This window comes from Heloderma suspectum, chromosome 2 (assembly GCF_057233095.1).
Source record: "Heloderma suspectum isolate Gila_16-S chromosome 2, 16-S_ref, whole genome shotgun sequence".
Lineage (NCBI taxonomy): Eukaryota > Metazoa > Chordata > Lepidosauria > Squamata > Helodermatidae > Heloderma > Heloderma suspectum.
Window position 1 is genome coordinate 110,683,946 of NC_139459.1, and position 21,670 is coordinate 110,705,615.

Consider the following 21,670-nt stretch of genomic DNA (forward strand, 5'->3'; position numbering starts at 1 on the left):
TAATACTATTAAAACAATTATAAAATATAATAAGGGTGAAACTAATACCATTAAAATGTCACTGAAAAGGTAAAGGACAACAAGTATATTTAAAAACCTTGGTAACACGTACACAGATGCTAAAATGTAGATATAGCCTTCAAGACAAATAAGAATTAAATTAAGAAGGGTAAAAAAAAAACCCTGCCTAATGGGATTACTGACATAACATTTATCCCCCAAAGTAGAGAGAAGGTTACAACAGCTGGGATTGTTTCGCTTGGAAAAAAGGAGCGTAAAGGGAGACATGACAGAGGTCTACAACATTATGCATGGTGTGGAGAATGTGGATAGGGAGACATTTTTCTCCCTCTCTCAAAATACTAGAACCTGGGGTCATCCTATGAAGCTGACTGGTGGGAGATTCAGGACAGATAAATGGAAGTACTTCTTCACACAGTGCATAGTTAAACTATGGAATTTGCTACCACAGGATGTAGCGATGGCCACCAGTGTGGATGGCTTTAAAAGGGGGCTAGACAAATTCCTGGAGAAGGCTATGAATGGCTACTAGTCTTGATGGCTATGTGCTACCTCCGGTACCAGAGGCAGTGAGCCTATGTACACCAGTTGCAGGGGAACATGGGTGGGAGGGTGCTGTTGTGCTCATGCCCTGGTCGACAGCTGGTTGGCCACTGCGTGAAGAGAATGCTGGACTAGATGGACCCTTGGTCTGATCCAGCAGGGCTCTTCTTATGTTCTTATTCATTCAAGTCACATTATATTTGTCTAGAGTTGCAATCCTATTTACATTTATCTGGGAGTAAATGCAATTGAACACAATGGGACTTACTTCTAAGTAGACATGTATAGGATTGGGCTGTAAGACAGCAACCTTTCATGTTAGGAATTTTAGTTTGGGGTTATCTAGAGATTATAAACATCAGTCTTTACAAACCAGCAAAGTGTCAGCTCCTCCCACAATGCTCAAGCCAAGACCGGTACGTCCCTTAGAGATATCGATTGTAGTTTCACAACCTGGGATGATTGGGCATGTAGCTGGGTCAGAGGCCAATGTGGCTGGAGTTGAGGACCTGCTTGTGTCTGAAAACAGAAAATTAACAAACTCTTTATAATAAAAGAATTAGCTACACACGGCACTTTAGGACACACCAATTTCAAATTAAGGAAATTGTAATTAAGGTGTCCTAAAGTTGAAATTAAGGAAGTAAACGTATAACCTATCATCATCATCATCATCATTACCACCACCACTTCAGAAAATTGGCCTGAGAAAATTATAGGAAAGGAACAAAATAAACATACTAATCTAGAGTAAAATTTGTACACCAAGGCCCTAGTGCAGAAAACATTAGTTGCACTTAAGTCCCATTGGAGTCAGTGGTGCAAATTGATTGTTGTATCAAGTCGATTTCAACGAGACTTGAGTGTGAATATGGAATCAGGGCTCACTTCTACAATTATTCAATCCTTGCTGATCCCTTTTCAGAATGAAGCACAGAGCTATGGAAATCACTACTACTCTCTTCTCCCTGAACTAGACAGCTGTCACAACTGTGGTTTGGGGTTTTATAGGCCATGCTGTATGCACATGGAAATTCTTGTAGCATTAATGGAATTTGGATACCTCAACACACCAGAGGCCCCAAGGTATACACATCCTTAATAAAGTTGTTTTGATTTTGGATGTAAACTGTAATTCAAGTGTATTGTAACATTCATGTAAGTTATACCTGATTTATACTGCATACTTTTTTACAACTTAAGTACAGACCAGTACTTGTCTTGCAGCTGAATACCTTCTAATACATTATATTCTACTTCATAATAAACTGATTAGAACCCAACAGGAATTCTATCAAAGACAAAAGGTGGGGAAAGGATTAAAAAACAATACATGAGTTTGCTAGGCAACAACACATGTCTTTCTTTAAGTAACCTGCTGAAGGTGGGCCTTCGCAAGGAAGAAACTTGGACCACCAACTCAATGATATTTAGGCTAATGGCTTATTATAGTTCTATAATTCAGACCTTCCTAGAAGGAGAACGGAACTGTGATTGGTTCAATAGCGTGTGTGCATTTTTCATTGAATTCATTTGTAAGACTTGGAGTAACTGGAAGATTCTTACTTTTAATTGACTCAGGTTCTGGAGATTCAGAAGGTGGCGTGGCTGATTGCTCGATATTAGTTCTCTCACCCAAAGTAGTGCTGAAAATCAGTGTTTGTGGCTGAGCAGCCGTCTGACTTTCCTGTTCAACTGAATTGATTGTGAGTTTCACAGTGGGCTTTGAGGTCTTCAGCAAACTGATAAACTTGTTGAACAATAAAAATAACAAATTGCCATGGAACAAACCAATACGGATATGTGATTTTTCAGTCTAGTGTACTCAGCAGAATTATTGTAGTAGACCTACAAGAGCATGGCAGATCCTGTTTCTTTCAACAAATATGTTAGTTACACTTCAGTTCTGCCACCAATCAGCTGCTTGAGAAGGGAGGCTGGACTGTAATTTCCCCTGCTCCTCCCTTCCAGCCAAAGGGCTCACCACTAGTATTTCAGCTAAAAAGATTAATGTAGCCTCCTGCAACATGATGCCCTCCAGATGTGTTGCATTCCAACTCCCATCATCCCCAGCTAGCATGGCAGTGGTTATGCTGGCTGGGGATGATATGAGTTGTAGTCCACCGCATCTGGAGGGCATCATGTTGGGGGAGGCTGGATTAACACATTTATTTTTATTATTTATTTCAGCAAAAACTTATACTACTTTTCAGTTTTTTTAAAAAAAATCCCACAGCAACCCTCATTGCTCCATGATCTCTTAAGAAGAAAATCTTATTGAATAGCCGCCAGGGCTACCGAAATTTCCAAAATAAAAACCAACCTAAAATGCTTTTTTGAGCTGAAACTTGCCCTGGGAAATGGGACAGAAATGGTTGAAAAGAAAAGAAAAAGCTTTAGCCTAGTCTGACCGCCCTTAAACACTTCACATAAACCAGCCCTGGTACTGGAGAAGCTAGTGAAATGCCTAAATAGAATCCTGTATATCTTTAACCCCTCAGTAGTTATGAAGAACGGGCATGGATAAAGTGCACAGTATATTAATTGCTCAAGTACCTTTTCTGTAGGGTATCCCATAACCACTTCATCATCGACTGCTAGAATCTGATCTCCAACTTTAATTCGACCATCCTGGAATCAAAATCAAAATATACAGATGGGATATGGAGGGGGATCCTCCCCTATATATTTATCATTTTCTTCACTGAAAAGAAATGGCCCTGTTTACCTTTCCTGCTGCACCATGTTCTGTTATACTTTGAATAACTACACCATTAAGTGTGTCCTCTTCACCGATGGCAATACCTATGCCGCCTTGATCCTAAGGAATCACAAAGATTACAGAAGAACATTAATCAAAGCTATCTAATGTATGGATGCTTTTTATGTTTATAACTGGTTCAATTATTTGTTACTTTTTAAAACATTTAAAATAAAGGTGTTTATAAAGATATATAATTCCTAGGTAAATCCTTGCTTAAATCTTCTCGCAGCTAAAGAATATGCGTTTCAGAGACAAATTAAGTTAAAAAAAATCAGTATAGATAATTACAGGTACAGAGAGAGGCTATGTTCGGATATAATGTTAAACCATGGTTTACTGTTACAAGAATGAGCCACGGCCTTGCAAACTCCCTTTTCCCCATTCCTCCTCTGGCACAGCCACAAGGAGATTGGAAGCTTCTGTTTTAGATAACTACAGTTCAGTATGCTGTCTAAACCCCAAACCCTGGTTAACCTTAACTAGTCACCTTCATAAACTATGGTTTGGCTTGTTTCCACAAACCATAGTTAAGATTAACCACAGTTTGTTCAGGTTCAGAGGACATGGCAAGCAGAAGTTAATCAAAAATGGAAGTGATAGCTTTCAAACTCCGCCTCGTGTTTGAACCGGGGGGGGGGGGGATGTGATCTTAAGGCCCACTGCAGTTCATTCTTATAACTAAATCATGATTTAGTGTCATATCTAAACAAAGCCAAATGCATCAATAGATCAAGGAAGTTTAGATAATGAACAACAGCCCTTGCAGCATTATCTCAGCCATATACATGATGTTAAGCATGAACAGCTCTCACATGGTGGGAAAATTTATAAATGGCCTATCTATATGGGCAGGACTAAATCACATAAGTCTTTCCCACAAAATCCATACTGATCCAAAGGTTAGATCATGGTTAGGTCATTTGAACATCATCATCAATACAACAATGGAACCAATTACCTGGGGAGGTGGTGGGCTCTCCCACACTGGAGGCCTTCAAGATGAGGCTGGACAGCCATTTGTCAGGGATGCTCTGACTTGGATTCCTGCATTGAGCAGGGGGTTGGACTTGATGGCCTTGTAGGCCCCTTCCAACCCTACTATTCTATGATTCTATGATGATCATCATCATCATCAATTAATAAATAATACAAGAGCTGTTCAAAGATAACCAGCTCCTAGGCGACTAGGGAAATGTTTTAAAGGCATTTGTGAGACAAAATACAAATGGTAACCGTTGTCAGAACCTCAGACCTCCTGGGGCCCCAAATCCAGACCTCCAGGGTTCCCTAGATGGCCATGCCCCCTGCCCCCTTTCCCCCAAATACCGATCATTTGGTGGTTTCCTGTTTTTTGTGTAGCTTTTTCCCAATTCTAAGGGTTGAACTGCTTCTCCTAAGGCTTAGTTACTTGCAGTAAAAGCTTTAAACTACAATATGCTGGATTTATTTTTATTTTTTTTGCCCCCACCCCCTTTGCCTTTAGCCCCACCCACCACTGGAATGTGGCCCCTGAGAGCTTCTTTGAGCCTGAATTCAGGTTTCAGGGTAAAAGAGGTTCCCCACCCCTGCCTTACACAGTTTAAGCCCTCATGCATTCACGTAAACACCTGAACAGGCTTTACCATTAAGTCATTCTGATTAAGCCTCTTTAAATAAAAAGAAACTAAGGACAAATTTAACTGCTGGATTTTCCAATCCCAAATTCCATTGTCTCCAGAATATGCTGGATCAGGGTACTGGCTTGGATCATGGCACCACCATATTGGGCTCTTCTAGATATGCAGAGTATATCTGATCCAGATAATGAAACACAGCCTAATAAAGGTAAAAATTTGCACCAATTCTAGCAATGGAACGGTGTGTGAAATTGTAAAATTCAAAACTGAGGCCACTGTAGAAATATGGCTTATTCGTAGCATAAATAGTCCCTTTCACTTCACACTAAAGTAGTCACGGACAGCAATCCATTCAGAACCACTGACAATGGCACTAATAGAGTATATCCACATGTATTTTACCTTAGGTAGCTCTACATTTTGAATATTCTTATAGAAACTTAAATCTATAGGCAAAATAGAGCTTGACACATTCACTTCACCCTGAAAGAAGAAAATATATTATCAAAAGTCAAGTATACAAAAAAATACAGCATACCATATTCATTATAGAGGTCACAGATCCAATACATCTAATTTTCTCCTCTTTGAAATTTACATTAAAGCATCTCTATTAAATTGCTCAAGTCCAGCTAAAATCAATCTTGTTTTTTGTTTAGGGTCACTGAAAAACATTATAAACAGCATCTTCATATTTTCTGTCCATAAAAATATTAATCATATCATCTAAATAAGATAAATATCAAATTTTTATTCTACCTCGTCATGTTGAAGTGTCCCAGAAGAGGATGGTGAAGCATCTACTGATTTCCCAGGACAAACGGCCATCTGATGGACCGCATCTTGGTTTCTATAATATATGAAGTACATAAGTGTTAAAATTAGATTTCAACTCTTGACAATTTAAGTTTTCTTTACATTTTGATACCTAAAATACCAGCCTTTTTAAAGGACCACCTACAATAGTTGGAGTACTGAAAAGAAATATGTAATCCAGGGAAGCTTTCAGCAATTCTATAAAAGTTGAATTATACAGAAAAAATATACTATTACAAAGTGCATTTAGATAATATAAAATGTTAAAATTAGATACAGATGTTAAGAGATTGCTTACCTGATAAATATTATTTTTACTTTAGAAGGTGCACATTTGATTATTGAAGATGCATTCTGGTGAGTCCTTCCATAAAGAACTTGTCCATTTATCTAGATAAATCAAAATTGCGTGAGCAGGTGAGAATACTCATTTTAACATTTATTTATTCCAAACAATTTCTTCCATGGTCAAAAGTAAAGTTCATTCGTTACTATTTATTAAATCTGCTCTTCAACTGTTAGGTTGCAATGCACTAATCCTGCTTTCTCTTTTATAATTATTTCCCCTGTGTCACAAAATCCCCAACAGCTGTTGTTTTGCATTTGGCTCTCTTATTGGGTTGAAAATGTCCTTTAGGTTACAGTGGGCTGGCTGACTTTGGGAACATCATCATCAATTTCTACTAATGATTGATCACCTCATGACTCGGTGTTTGTCGAAGTGGGAAAAAATGCACAGAAGAGCAGGTCGCTAAGAATGAAAACAAAACAAAATTGTTTTGTTGCATATTATGTCTTAACAGCGTGGCTGAATGTTCAAGATTAATTTTTCAAGATTAATAGCATGCTTTCAATATAATCAGAACAAAAACCAATTAAAAGCCATCTATTTGTTATTTAAAATAATTTGTATAAAGGTCTGTGGTTAGAATGCTTACATGTATTTTCTCTGGTCGGTGTTATTCCCTTATTTCAGATGGGAAGGGCTGAGGCTAAGAAACAGAGCCATGGTGCTGGGGCATGCTAGGAGTTGGAGTCCAGTCTGGAGGGTGCCAGACACCAGGGGAAGGTTGGGTTATTATAAATCATGACCAGTTCCTGGTTTCATGTTTTGACTGGTAAGCAGAGATTAAACTGGTTTCTCAGTTTGGATATAACAGGAAACTTGGTTTAACAAACGCTTGAAGAGTTCTCTTATGATGTGCAAGAGAAAGTAGCAAATGGGTACAAGGCTCATTACCTGAACCAGGCCAGTGGCTTGCCTTAAGGAAGCTTCCGAACTCAGAGGCTTCTGAAATTCCTATGCCCTACCAACAAGTCAAGAGGAGCAGCGGAGACGATTTTTGCCTCCCCATCCTCCGATTTCTGCTTTCTTCACTAGATGGCCTTTTCCGCCCCACTAAGCAAGGGTGCATTAGAGGAGGAGGGAAGGGGGCTCAGGATAAATCATAGCCTGGCCTCTCCTCCCCTTCCCACCCACTGGAACAACCCTTTTCCCCCCTCTCTGAGTTTGATTTACTGACCTCAGAGAGGTAGCTGGGGTGGTTCTCTCCAGACTGGCTGCAAGGGTTCAGGGGGCAGATCTCTGACTCCCTCTTCCAAGGTCAGAGCACTGTCTCTGACTTCAGAGCGGGGAATCTGAGCCATCCTACGGTCCCTAGGATGCTTGCTCAGGGACCATAGGATTGCTCTCCTAGTGAGTTAATACATTCTGCTTTTCTTCTGTCCAGAGCCCTTCAAAGAATACATAAAAAGCACATACATACACCAATTATGTTAATATATCAAATATGATAATTTTATGAGCAAAGCAAGTTATACATAATATATTTTAGGTTCCTATTTTATGTCTGACCAGAGGGAATTCTGCAAGTAGTCCCTGAAAGATCTGAATCATCCCAGAAGCCAGAAGAAACAAGACAACTGGAGGCTAGTGTACAGCCTCTGTTCCTGTTTGTAAAGAAGTTTAGAGAAATTCCTAAACCTGTTCCTGATTGTGGGGTAGAGTTTAGGGAAATCATGTCTGAAGGAGAAGCTGCTGAGATTTTATTTAGCTGGGAAAGGCTCTCTCACCTATTAGGAATGGTAAGCAACCATATTTAATTTATTAAACTTTAAGCAATCTCAACCCATTATTTGAAGAGTGATGTTTTATTCTTGTTTTTAAATAATTTCTGTTAATATCGTATTTTTTCCTATTTTTTAAGGTTGTCTCTAGTGGTGATCTCAATCCCATGCCCACACCATAGAAACCAGGTGACTGAGTTTCTTTTAGTTAGAGAGGGTTTATTCTAGTGGAAGTAGTTAAAGGTTTTTAGCTGAGAAAGCATTCACCAGCAATGAGGTCTAATTGGGAACTTTATTAAAAACTATGGCAGTGAAATCCATAGACCCAAGCTTCAAAGTCAACTTTTTTAAAAGTAAAAAATCACTGGTGGGATAACGCACATGTTTGGTCATATATGGTGACAGTGGCAGGATAACCTACAGTGTTTCTTTCACATGTGAGTTTTAGATTGGAATTATATTAACTGAGTGTTACAGCATCTAATCAGAACAAGTCCATAAATGCAAGACTCTATACAACAAAACCCTAAACTGTCAAGAATGTACATTTTCTTTTATATGATGATATGGTGACTCTATTCACATATTAGCAAACTGAGCAAGATTTGGAGCATCCCTAAACGTTTATCATTTAGGGGATGATACTAAATAGTATCTTTAGTAAAAGATATATTAGATCAATAATAACTATGCTGGGAATCTTACAGAGAGGATGAAAAAAAATTCCCCCAAAATTTTTCCGGGCCTTCATATTTCTAGTCCAGGTAGCACTTCAGTAGTGATTTTGTTGGCTATGGCAAATTTTCAAAAGGCAAAATGTAACACCAGGCACCAAGGACAATAAGTCAGACTAGACTCATAGGGTTGGAAGGGGCCTACAAGACCATGGAGTCCAACCCCCTGCTCAGTGCAGGAAGCTTGATTCCCAGGGAGTCTCCCATCCAAGTACTAACCAGGGCTGACCCTGCTTAACTTACGAGATCAGGCACATCCAGCCCTTTGCTCACAATAAAAAGTCTGACTGCTGCAGACGTACAACCTGTTTTGGATAAACTACGCTTCCCTTGAGGATTCAGGTTCACAACCTGGGAATGCTGCCTTGCTCCTGGATTGTTAGGTGGCAGCTCTGGCCAGGAGTGTTTTTGCACAGGTATAAATGGTATACCAACTGTGCTTTTTTCAGAAGAAAGATCTGATCACTGTTACTCATTCCTTAATCACATCCAGGTTCAATTTCTACAACACGCTCTACGTGGGGTTGTCTTTGAAAAGTGTTTGGGAACTCCAGCTGGTTCTAAATGCTGCAGCCCTGTGAACATTGACTGGGGCCCAATATTGGAATATGTGAGCCCTGTTTGTTTACTCTCCATTGACTTCTAAGTGTTTCTGAGCCCAAATCAAAGTGCTGGGGGTTATTACCTTGAAACCATATAAATAGCACATTTGTGGCATTTGCTCACAAGATGTGTGACAGACACTTGCTAAGGTGGTTTCAAAAAAGGGATTAAATAGAACCCTGGAGGATCGCTGTATCAACAGCAGTCAAGATAGTTAAATGAAATGTCCATGACTATTATACCTCTGAACAGCAGATGCTGGTCATAAACAAATTGCAGGGAGTTAAATGGATGACCCCTGATGGGAAAAAATGGTGGACTGGATAAACTAAATGTAGACTAAGGGTGCAACCCTACGCATGTTTAGACAGAAAAAAGTCCTACAACTCCCAGCTTTCCTCAGCCAGCCATGCTGTACTGTACCTTAGTTCATCTCTTCTTATGTTCCTCTCCTCTTATGTTCTTATGCTATTATATTCTTTCATCTAATAATATTATTACTATGATAGCTAATACTGCATACCAAAGAGATCAAAAGCTTCCACTTTTTGTCAACCTAAAGAGTGGTCCCAAAACCGATTCAGTCCCTTCATCTGGGACTGACATGCTGAATTTGAGAAGTTTATTTATTTTATTTATTTACAATATTTCTATACCACTCCATATTTAGAACAAGTTTCGGAGTGGTGAACACAAAGGATAAAACCGTAAGAGCATAAAAAAATTAAAACACCACATTAAAATTACACTTGTTTAAAAACACAATGCTAACAAAAACTGTAACTGGTCAATTAAGGAACGTCTCCTGGAACAGTGCTGCTTTCAGGAGGCGCTGGAAACAATGCGGTGTTGGTGCCTGCCTGACCTCCAGGGGCAGGGAGTTCGAAAGAAAGGGGGCCGCCACACTAAAAGTTCTTCTATTGGTCGACTCCAATCAGGCCATAGGTCCATGTGGAACCACCAGGAGCAAGCCCTCTGATGACCTCAGTGGCTGGGCAGGTTGGTAAGGGAGAAGGCGCTTCCTCAGGTATCTTGGTCCCAAGTTGTTTAGGGCTTTGTACACTAGTAGTAGAACCTTAAACCTGGCCCAGTAGTGAATAGGCAGCCAGTGCAGTTCCCTCAGCAAAGGAGTTACATGCTGTAAAGGAGCAGCTCCCGACAACAGCCGAGCTGCTACATTCTGCACTCCAGCTTCCAGACCAGCCTCAAGGGCTGCCCCACATAGAGTGCATTGCAGTAATCCAGTCTTGAGGTTACTAGCGCCTGTACCACCGTGGCCAAGCTATCCCTGTCCAGGAGAGGCTGTAGCTGGCGAACCAGCCGAAGCTGGTAAAAGGCACTCAGAGCTGCCAGGGCCACCTGGGCTTCCAGCAACAGTGATGGATCTAGGAGTTGTTGCCTACTCCTGCAACATTAGTTCTGATGTCTTTGGAGACCACGATAAAGGAAAAGGAGTTATGATGACATCAGACACTGCATAACTAGAGAACAAAGGGATAATCTCCAGGCAGCATGACAGTAGATTAACAATGCAACCCTATACATAACTATTTAGAAGTTCCATATGTTCAGGTAAGTGCGTCCAAGATTATATTAAGAGTGTATTTTCACTAAATCATAACTATTTTTTCTTTCAAAATGGTATCAAATGTACTTTCTTCCCCTGTTTCACAGCATTCCCCGCACCCCACACCCCAATACTAGAATAGTTGAAAACCAATGCTGGTCCAAACATAAAATTCATAACAGAAAGCCAGAACAATGATAAAGAAAGGACATGCTGATGAAAATAATGTGCTGTTAATTAAAGTCTGCATTTTACACCAATAATCAAATGTTTTTCTGTCCTTCGAGTCAGCATGTTTCGTTTAAGCGTAATTACTAGACACTTACTTCCAGTAACTCGTCTGCAATCTGCAGCCTGCCATCTTTTCCAGCTGCTCCATTTGGATCAATTCCCACTACAAAAACACTCATCTTAGATCGGTCTTTGTTCCCAGCTAGGCTGAGTCCTAAGCCTGTCCTCCCTTTTTCCAATTCTATCATGTGCAGATGTCCTGACAGATTCCCATACCGGTGACTGATCTTTCCTAATCATAAGGAAAGAAAAATTCAGGTGGGTGGCAAGGACAGAATTTTATGTTTGAAAATGTTAAAGGAACCCAAGTTTTGGAATTCAATAGTCATTATCATAAACCCATAATTTCACCTAGACCAAAACAATTCAAGGAGGAATCTATTATTCTTTTCCAATGAAATTCTCTGTAACTGGAAAAATCTAACATCTGTCTATTTCATTTTTTAAATACAAAATTGTAGAGAATCACTCAGTAGCTCCTCTCTTTGTAATAATACATATATGTGTGCATGCCACCTTGGATATTTGTGTTATATTTTATAAATGGCAACAGTTATCTGTCTTGGGCCATAAGTGAAACAACAACCAGATAATAAAGCTTCATGGACTTAATAGGCTTGTCTAGAACCTGAATTTGCAGAGCAAAAGGTGCACTACAGAAATCTTTTGTTTCCACAATATGATCTTACTCAAGCAAGACAAAAATGAATATAAATATCACATAGTGGATGGAGGTGTAACAATTTGGCATGACAACATCTTGTCTTGAAAGCCTATCTCTAAAAGCAATCTTACTCCAGCTGTATCCAAACTCATCTTCCTTATCCAAATCTCCCAGGTGTTTGTTACAGGATTGCTGTACAATGTCAGTGCTCATTCCTGGAGATACTGAAGGAGGAGGGAGAGACAAGTTGCAAGATGAAGTCTTTTCTGGCTCTGAATCTGACTGACTGGATGCCTGTGGAGAACCAGAAAAATATAGTGGCTGAGGACATGCAGACTGGCACTGGGAAAACAAAATGCATGAAATGATAAAAAAGAAAGGGCTTGGGCTTCAACTTAAAATACTGAGTAACAATATAATAGAAAGGCAATCACAGATGGAAAAAACAGCAAGGGAACAGAATATTCAAATGCATTTCAAGCAAGCAGGACAGAGACTACAAACCAAATTCAGTGAAGATTTATGTGTGTATGGCTTATGTACAAAGAGCTTATGGAGATGTGAAAATATGTTTCCAAACCAGTCAACCTGTACTATTTTAAAGAAAAAAAGATACACTTTTATCCCAAATAGAAAAGTCAGTGACATGGGTGTTCAGAGGAATTCATTTAAACAAAAGTGCCTTTACTGAAATTGAGAGGTGGGGCAGGGAGGACACACACATCTGAGACAGTAACTGCATTGGACTGGATCTGGAGTTCCCCTGAGCAGAAAACTCCACCTGCGGGACCCTTCCACTGCAGGGTGAGGGGTTGGAAGCAATTTTCAATTAATTCTTCCTTCCCTCTGCAGCCCCCTAAAAAGAAACTCACGAGGGCTGGGGGCCCCTCTAGTACAGTGCAAGAGTTGGTACTGAGGGGCTGCAGGTGGGAGGGGGGATCGGCAAAAATCAGCTCCTGCATTTCCTCTAATGGCAGCCTCTCCAAACTGAAGGAGCCCTTTCATTTGTGGAAGGAACACTATGGATCCAACCCATTTTGTGTGTGTGTGTGTATGTGTCTGAGAGAGTGAGAGAGAGAGAGAGAGAGAGAGAGGGCAGACATTTATTTCTATAGTTTACTTAATGTATACAACTACATACACACACCTTTAAATTCTGTGCACTTGAGACAAATGGAAATGACTACTCATGTTATTCCTTACGACCTAAATATAGTCTGTCATGCAGTGTTTTGTATTCAGATACAGCTTACCTGAATGCAGGCATGTGCCTGCTTGCATGTAGGGATAAAATGGGGAGGGGGCATGGGTGTGCATGTACACCCCACCCCCAATGTCCCCATGCACCCAGCTTTGCACATTGAGGGTAAAGGTCTAAAAAGGGCTCTGTAAGTGTGTTCAGCTTAAGGCATTTACAGAACCCTTTTAAGACCTTCGCTCTCGAGGCACAAAGGGCTAACTGACAATTAGATGAATGGGGATTTTTGGTGCAGGGCTTACATGTGCACCAATATCCCCCACCCCACTTTAGCCCTACATGTGAGCAGGCGAACGGCTGCATGAGGTTTCAGTTGCACCAGTTACGAAGGAAGTGCATATTTAATATACATAGTTGTATTTTAAAATATATGGGTGTGTGGGGCTCTCACTGTTGCCTGTGTGGCATGGGAGCCTTCCCCATGGAAAGATCCCATGCCACTCTGGTAAAGATCTGTATGCTGAACCAACATGGGAAGGGGTGCCAATTGCATCATCTATTCCATCTGATTCCGTCTTGCTGAGAAGGACAACTATCAGGTGGAAAAGACCTATGCACTTGGGTGTAAAATGCCTCTGGTATAAAGAAGCATGGGATCTTGCTGTGGAAAGTGGTTCCAATGCCACTCAGGTAACATGGGAAAAGTTCCTAATAAGTGAATGGGAATAACATAGCTGAATTTGAATAGAGGACTTTTAATAGAGACAGATAAGACCCTCTCTGAATAAATTTCTATAGAAGTTAGGTATCACATGTCAAAGGGGTACCCTGCAGCAGCCTCACTTTGAATGCAGCAGGTACATTTGGAAGGAACACACAGCCCTTTTAAAATGATCACAGGGCCAAACTGAGGGGTGGGGGACAGAAAGCACACAAGGAGTGTTGATATAACATTGACTAGGACAGTAACTACAAAGTAAGACAAACCTTAAATGGTGTAGGAGCAAAAGGGTTACATGGAGAGCAACTGGAGGTAAATCTAATTGGATTCTGTATATCCTATGGTAACAGAAAACAGTAGGTTGTTTATTGTAGTATTCTTGGTGACAAGCTAGTTCAGGACTATGTAAGAAAACTCTTACATAGGGAATCGAACTTTATATAAACTCTTATACAAAAAAATTTAACTCTGGACTGATACAACATTTCTTAAAGGGTCTAATATAGTTGTTCATCTCTGGTCATGGGCACCATCCAGTATGTACCTGGAAAGGGCTTGCAGCAACAAAATTGTCTTCCTGATAGAAAATTACAAAAACAACCCCACAATATGAAACCATTATGCACCTGCTTCTCTTTGCAAAGAAACAAAAACAAGGTAGATGCTTATCTTGGTTTTGTTTGTTTATTTGGGGAACCTAAGCAACCGCCTGTGCCACTCTTTGCTTCTTAGAAGACATGTGGAATTCTAATTTGACAAGTAAGGGCGCAATCCTATGCATGTTTACACAGGGAAAGGCCTACAACTCCCAGCATTCCCCAGCCAGCATGAATTCTACTGCTCTTATTTATTACTCTGTACAGATACAATGACTGAATTTAAGCAGTTATTATATGCCGTTTTAGTAACAAAGGAAGCTGCCTTATCCTAAGGCAGCCACTGGTCCATCAGAGTCAGACAGGAGTCTTTCCTAGCCCTACCTGGAGGTACCAGGGACAACCTAGGATGCTTGCATGCACAGGGATTGAACCTAGGACCTCTGTGGCCCTTCTCCATTTTCACAGCATGGTTAACAAACAACAGACGACGTCACACATGGGGCGGGAGGAAAGGCCTTGGCCAGTTATCACTCTTAGTTGGATCTGCAGCCACTATTTATAGCCTGAATCCAGAACCCTTGCATGCTACAGTGGGCGGAAGGCAAGGATGTCCCAACTGTACTCACGTCTCAGGCTATCCACCCTGCCAGGATTGTGACTGGAGGTGGGAGAAGGGAAGAAGGCAACCTAGTGACTGGTGACACAAAGAGGCATACATCTACCTAATTCATTTACCGTGCAATCTCATACATGTCTACTCAGAATAAGTCCCACTGATTTCAGTGAGGCTAACTCCCAGGTAAGTGGTGACAGGATTGTACTGTTAATCACTTAGGTTGTATGTTCTCCACATTATATCTGTATATGCATAACTTGCGGGGGGGGGGAATATATTTCTGTTAATGTTTTCAAAAGCATCAGGACTCTGTTCTAATAAATTTAGTGGGGTTTTTAATCTAATTCTTAATCTATACTGACTTGTGTAAAATGTTACAATGAGGATCCCTAGCTTTTATGAACCACCTATCTGCTAAACTCAAGGCACGGCATCCTGGCAGGATCTGGTCCACCAAAGCCTTTCCTCAGGCTCTGTGCTGCCACTGTGTCATAAGGTAATTGCAAGTCTCCTGTTTTGGTGACGAAGGATACGTTGGGCAACATCTCTGATATATGCTACCAGCAAGACACTGGCTTAGGGAACTTTGTTTAAAAAATGTTGGGGAAGCAGAAGAGAAAGAGAAAGATATAAACACATAAATGTTCACTGAGTCCATCACAAACACACAACCATCATCCAACCTTGTTAGTGTTGAACTGTAGAGGATCAACAAAAGGGTTAGTGCTGCTGAAGGTAGGAGGCTTACTGAAAGGGTTGTACTGCAGGAAAGGCATAGGAAGGTTCTACAAGAAAAACAGAAAGGGACTTGCTAACCAAAAGGGAGATATATTAGGGTACCTTCACACATGCGCGACCATCACTTGGCTAACATCACATGCTGGCTTGGATATGTGAAATAGTGGTCACGGATTAAATACCAGAAAGCAATTCCATATCACTTCACAGCAGCACAAACACAATATAGCTCAATGGAAGCAGGTCACACATTCAAGCTGAGAACCACTGATTGATAGGATATCAAGTGATGTGCATGTGTGCTTGCACGCACGCACGCATGCATAAATCACACGTTATTCATGAGGCTCTTCTGCTTATGTAGCCCCTCTATGATTTTAACCATCTGGAATGGACATAAGATTCCACATGGATTGTTCCAAATATCCCTTTACAAATTACAAAGGCAAGTTTGTGTTTCAATAACTTCTGTAGTGTAATGGGAGGATTTGTCTGTTAGTGCTACCACAACACTAGCCCTCATTGAGTATGGATAGCCTGAGAAGAATACAATCATGGGCCAAGTGGAAGTATAATGCTGCCCAATCAAGAACACCCCACAAGACTCATGTGGCCCTCTCATCCCTCTCACTTTTTTATCTAGCCATAGTGCATAATGTCTGCACTTTTTTTCTTTGCTAATCATGGTCACCTCCAAGCCATAGTTTGTAGCCATCATTAGAAGTGGGTTTGTAAACTGTGCTCTAACCTAATCATGATTAGCACTGGTATGGATATAATCTGACATCATGGTTAGCTCAGACACTGAAAGGGAACAGGGATTCCCATGGAAGAGGGGAGGGAGAAGGAATGCACAACCCAAGGGCAAGGGAGGGAGAGTGAAAGTGTAAATGTCCACGGGGTGCTCTAATCTCCTAACCAATCCTATGTCAATTTACTTGGAAGCAAGCTCCACTGAACAAAATGGGACTTACTTCCAAGTAAGCACAAATAGGATCGGAATGCTTAAGTATTTATGCACAGCCATCGCAGTTACAATTAACAAGGCAAAATAAAAACTAAAAACCAATAGACAGTAAGTTATATGCTTTAAACCGGGGATAGGCAACCTTTTCAGGCCCGTGGCCACATCTGTCATTTTTTTTCATTCCTGTGGGTGCATTTGTCCCACGGACATTTATTTTCAGGATTCGCTCTTTTCTGGCTCCCACCCCCTTGCCTGATTTCTCTTGCCCCCTTGCCAGGATTCTCTCTCTTCTTGTCCCCCTTCCTCCTCCTCCTCCTCCAGATTATTTCCCCCCGCCACTGCTGCTTCTGCCTCCTCCTCCAGATTTCCTCCATCCCCCACTGTCGCCGCAGTTTGGGAGACTTCCTGCTTCCTGAGGTGAGCACGGAGGTAGTAGGAAGAAGCAGCAGTGAAAGCAGGGTTGGTGCACATGGGGGGGGGGGGTCTGCTGGACACATTCAGGGCCTTGGCAGGCACTAGCGTGCCCATGGGTACTGCGTTGCTGCCCCCTGCTTTAAACATGTATAAATATAGCGGTAAGTAAAATCTGAAAATATCTGTCACTATAACGTTCATCCTTTGCAAATAAGTTACAGAAAATATGCACAACGGAATAGGTAACTGTTATTTAATAAACAAGTTGTTTCAAAACACAGATTTAATGGACAACAGTATTTGTTCATATCCCCAGGGCAACATTCTAACCAATTTTCAACCTCAACCTGCAGTGGTGGAAAGAAAACAATCTACATCTGCTAAACTGCTAGCTATTTTTTGCTTCAGGAAACAATATTAAAAGTTAGCTCACAATACACAACATGGTTAACACTCTAGATGACTGCCCATGACCAAACATTGGAAATCCCCTCATAGGACCTTGATCTAAACACAGCAGCAGGTTTCAAATGAAGAGCGCAAACTAAAGGCATTTGTATCTTACAAATTGTATTTTACAAATCTTACAAAGAAAGTATAATTTGCCCATGCCACAGCAAATGCACAAGCCTCAGTTTAACGTCCTGCATACAAATCACCAACATTTAGCAAAGCTACTCCATGCAACTTTACCTGTGATGACTGATGGTAAAATGGATTATTAGGTTTCTGCCCACTGGGAGCAGAGGACGATAAAGAGCTATACAGAGATTCTGGCTGGGAAACAAAAGTTGTGAAACAGCTAGTAAATCAAACATGCAGCTTATAGTGAATCTACAAGGAGGAAGTCTAGTTTCAAGTGATGCAAGCTACTATATTAAAACTACTTTGCAGGTGTTTGAGTTGCCCATGCAGTGCAGTGCCTAAAAGTGTAAAGAAAAACATGTCCCTCTGAGTATTATACAGAATAGGAAGCTTCCATCACTCCTGACTTGTGCTTCACAGCAAAACCAAAAGCACAGGAAAAAGCATCAGACCAAAAGGGTATATTTGGACACAGGGGGATTTTGCAACTATATTGCCCCAGGCAGGTTGTGCAGTGCATGCACAACCCACAGTTCCTTGCAGCTGGCGTGCTTGATGGGCAGGGAATCAAGAGGGGTTATGCACAGGTGCTGTATGGCAGGAGGGCCTCAGGTGCACAGAATGGGGGTCTTTGATCCCCACAAACAGCTTGGTGTGTGAGAACCCTTAGAACCTCCCCACAATGTCTACAGAAATGTAAATACTTCGTCAAATTTCTGCATGAATAAACCGGCCATGCTGTTGGTTGCCATTATTTGCTTCAAATCAGAAGCCTGCACTGTCTTACAAAATCATTTTAAAACAGGTTTTCAAGCTATTTCAAGGTCAAGGGGCTAACCCAACTATTTCTGCTGCTAGTATGGTGGATTGTCTTCCCCAAACTAGCACCAGTTTGGATATTTACTTAATTTCTCTCTGCATAGTTTGGCTCTGTATATCTTTTCCCACCGTTCATATGCTTACCCTTGGTCTGGTTATAATGCTTTGTACCATAAAGACTACTGGGTTGCCTGCTCTCCGTATGGCTTCCACAGCTTGTTCATGACTCGCATCTCTGAGGTTAATTCCGTCCACCTGAAATCGTAAGGCCTAAACTTAACATGACAGTAAACGTAGCTAAAAAAATGTCAGCAACTTCTAGAAATCCTACTTGAATTCTGTTTCATAGAGAACAAACAGACAAACAAAAACCAGTCACAAGGCTTTCCTGACTTCAGCCCTTCCTTTGAAAGCTTTCACTATTTAAGGGAAGTATTAAGATTAGATGTTTTGACGCATCAAGACAATAGACAGGCTGGGATCTTCAGAAGATACGAATCCTTAAATCATTTGACAACAATCCCATTAAAATCTTTCTTCTGTTCATTTTTGTTACTGATGTAAATTGTAATTGTAAAGTGTGCCATAAATGGAAACAAATAAAGATACTGGGTTGGATCCAGACTTTGTCGTACGTTTTTCGTACTTAAAAGTTAGGGAATGGATGACTCTGTCAATTTCGGAATCTCTCAGTTTCTCATTTTTCCAGTCTTAACTTTGGTTCAGCCCAAACTTGGAGACTTTGTTTTTAAAACGTTTCCATGAAATTATGTACGTATTTCTGTGTGCACTTCTCCTGACAGAGCGCTTCGGCTACTGGATGGTATAGAAATGAAATGAAATAAATAAATAACACGTGCTTTTTATGCAATTTTGCCTAATATACACATTTTATGTAATATACAGATGCAGGGCAGTAGCCCATACTGCTGCTGCACCTCTGCTAGTTCTGTTGCGTCTGTGGGATAGGAACCACTAGCACAACTGGTCCTTTCAAGTTGCTTCAGGAAGCACTAGCTTTCTGTTGTGCTAGCATGCAGGCAGCGCTGGATACTGCCCATAATGCATTTCTGAATGTTATCTTCTGTATATATATATAAAAGTCAAACATTGTGTGCGGGTTTGTGTGTTTGTGGCTGGCTGCAGGGCCATCTGTAACACGGGGAATAAGGGGGAGCTGCCCTGGGTGTAATCACACTCTAGGGGCCCACTGAGCCTGCCATTTAGGCCCTACAGTTGCTGCCCCTTTTACTTCACATTCTCACTTGCCGGAGTGCATGACAGGAGTCACGGGGTCACATTATTACTTTGTTTATACTTTCCCTTACTAACAAGTACACCCTCTCAATCATGGTACAGGCCAGGCTTCTGATTTCAGCTGTGAGTCATCCTATTGGCCATCTTTCATTCTATTGGTCTCTCTCCCATTCACTCTGACTTCCTTCACCTTGGATGGGCTGGCTGCCGTTTGTTCCCTCCCTTTTACTCATGGTTTCTTTTCTGACTGTGGAGAGCATTTAGTTTCTCTCCCCTGTTCCTGCAATATCCAGCAAGGAAGCCTCTGTTGAACATTTTAATAGTGGTATGAAATTCAGTGTGGATTATATTGTAGTAGTGCTTACAGATTCAGTCTCTTGCATTTTTAGTAGTGTTTTTTATTCAATCTGCTCATTATAATTGTTGTGCTTTTTTTAATCAAGTCTGGTGGATTCAGCTTTTCACCTTTCTTATGGGGCCTTTCTGAGAAGCGTAAACCTACCTTAATGTGCTTCTAACAAATAGTGCCTATGACAACATTACATCCCAGGCAACACCGGGTATATCAGCTAGTTTTCAATAACAGATGCATGTTTGTGTGCACATTTCCCTAATACATGCATTTTTGTGTGCATGTTTGATTGGAGACCTCCATTATAAAATTTGGAGAAGTGCAAATTTCAAAGCATAACTGAGTTTCATTAATTTGAAAGTGTGAAATTGGGTAAGTTCATATTAAAATAGGAACTTGACAAACTTCTGCCCCATCCTTATAAAGAGTACAGCTACTGAAATCAATGGGACAACTTAGTTCTGACTAACTTAAGTCCCACTGATTTTAATGGCTCTTCTCTAAGTATGATTAAGCCTGGATCCAATCCATAGTTATTTAAATAATGACCCAAAACTGCAACTAGGTAGTTAAGCAACCAAGGGAGCAATCCTATGGCCACTAGACACTGTCTAGAGGGCCATAGGATATACTTTTTTCCGGGAACCGACCTCGGAAGGAGTCCCAGAAAACCAACCTCCCCCCTTGTCCATGCTGCCTCAGAGGCAGCGTGGAGAAGCCCCATCCTCTGCGCTCAGAAGAGGAGTGTGGAGCAACTGAAAAGGGGTGGGGCTGGGGGTGTTCCGGGGCAAGGAGAGCAGAGCTGCACATATGACACATCCAATGTGTCGTGTGGCAGCTTCCGCTCACAGTCAGCCCCCCCACCGTTAGACAGCCAAAAACGTCTGTCTAGCAAAAAATAGCAAGGCAGGAGAGGCACGGAGGGAACAATCCTCCCCCATGCCTCTCCCGCCTTGCTTTGGATAGGCAATTGCCTCCAAGGTCAGAGGCAACTGCCTAGTTACGATTGCGCCCCAAATCACATTTCTGGTCTAATCTGGGCATCTGATTCCAATAGTTACCTTTGCAATGAAAGCCCTAAGCTATAGTTATTTGGAGCTGATAATGCAAGGACTAGCTGAATGAACGGACGATTGGAAGGTATGGACAAAACTGAGATAGTGTAGTGTTATAGGTCCGGGGTGGGCAGAAGGTAGATTTCCAGATGTTTTGAACTTTAACTCCAAGACGCCCCTGCCAGCATGGCCAATGACCAGGAATGCTGGGAGCTGAAGTCCAAAATTTCTGGAGATCTATCTACTTTCTGCACACCCCTGTTTTAGGTCAATGAGCTGTGAAAGAAACAACTTGGTTGAAATCTTACCTCATCTATGACTTTCTAGGCAGCCTTAGGCCAACCACTATCTGTCTGCCGCAATCCCTCTATCTGCAATTTGAGGATGACAAAACTGACCCACCTTACAGGGCTGCTGTAAGGATTACTGAGCTAAATGTATGTGAAGCGGTCTGAAAACTCAATATATATTCAAAATACTATTAAGCCATAAGAGACGAACCCCCTGTGTATTTGAATTTACATGTACACTTATTTTTCTTCAGAGAAAAGTTTCAGAATGAGTCATAATATGTGAGCAATGAACTTCTGCAAGTAAATCATAAAGAATTCATCTTTCCAAATCAAGATTGTGTTTACATGCTTCCCTGGATTGCTGCAAGGC

General features: G+C 41.1%; 1 protein-coding gene across 27 annotated transcripts in view; it reads right to left on the minus strand.

Annotated features, from left to right (window-relative positions):
• MPDZ (multiple PDZ domain crumbs cell polarity complex component) overlaps positions 1-21,670 on the minus strand; it is a 136,933-nt gene that overhangs the window by 22,999 nt on the left and 92,264 nt on the right. For 18 of the 27 annotated variants that reach the window (XM_084834489.1, XM_084834490.1, XM_084834510.1 and 15 more), the window contains 13 exons: positions 18,488-18,598; positions 17,633-17,716; positions 15,504-15,605; positions 13,872-13,943; positions 11,818-11,980; positions 11,058-11,254; positions 6,059-6,150; positions 5,704-5,794; positions 5,347-5,427; positions 3,293-3,385; positions 3,121-3,195; positions 2,131-2,314; positions 938-1,083 (listed from right to left, as the gene is read on the minus strand). In XM_084834489.1, coding sequence (XP_084690615.1) covers positions 938-1,083; positions 2,131-2,314; positions 3,121-3,195; positions 3,293-3,385; positions 5,347-5,427; positions 5,704-5,794; positions 6,059-6,150; positions 11,058-11,254; positions 11,818-11,980; positions 13,872-13,943; positions 15,504-15,605; positions 17,633-17,716; positions 18,488-18,598 — 1,491 coding nt within the window. The remainder of the gene's footprint in view (positions 1-937; positions 1,084-2,130; positions 2,315-3,120; positions 3,196-3,292; positions 3,386-5,346; positions 5,428-5,703; positions 5,795-6,058; positions 6,151-11,057; positions 11,255-11,817; positions 11,981-13,871; positions 13,944-15,503; positions 15,606-17,632; positions 17,717-18,487; positions 18,599-21,670) is intronic. The other 9 variants (XM_084834509.1, XM_084834507.1, XM_084834506.1 and 6 more) reach the window with 4 other exon arrangements.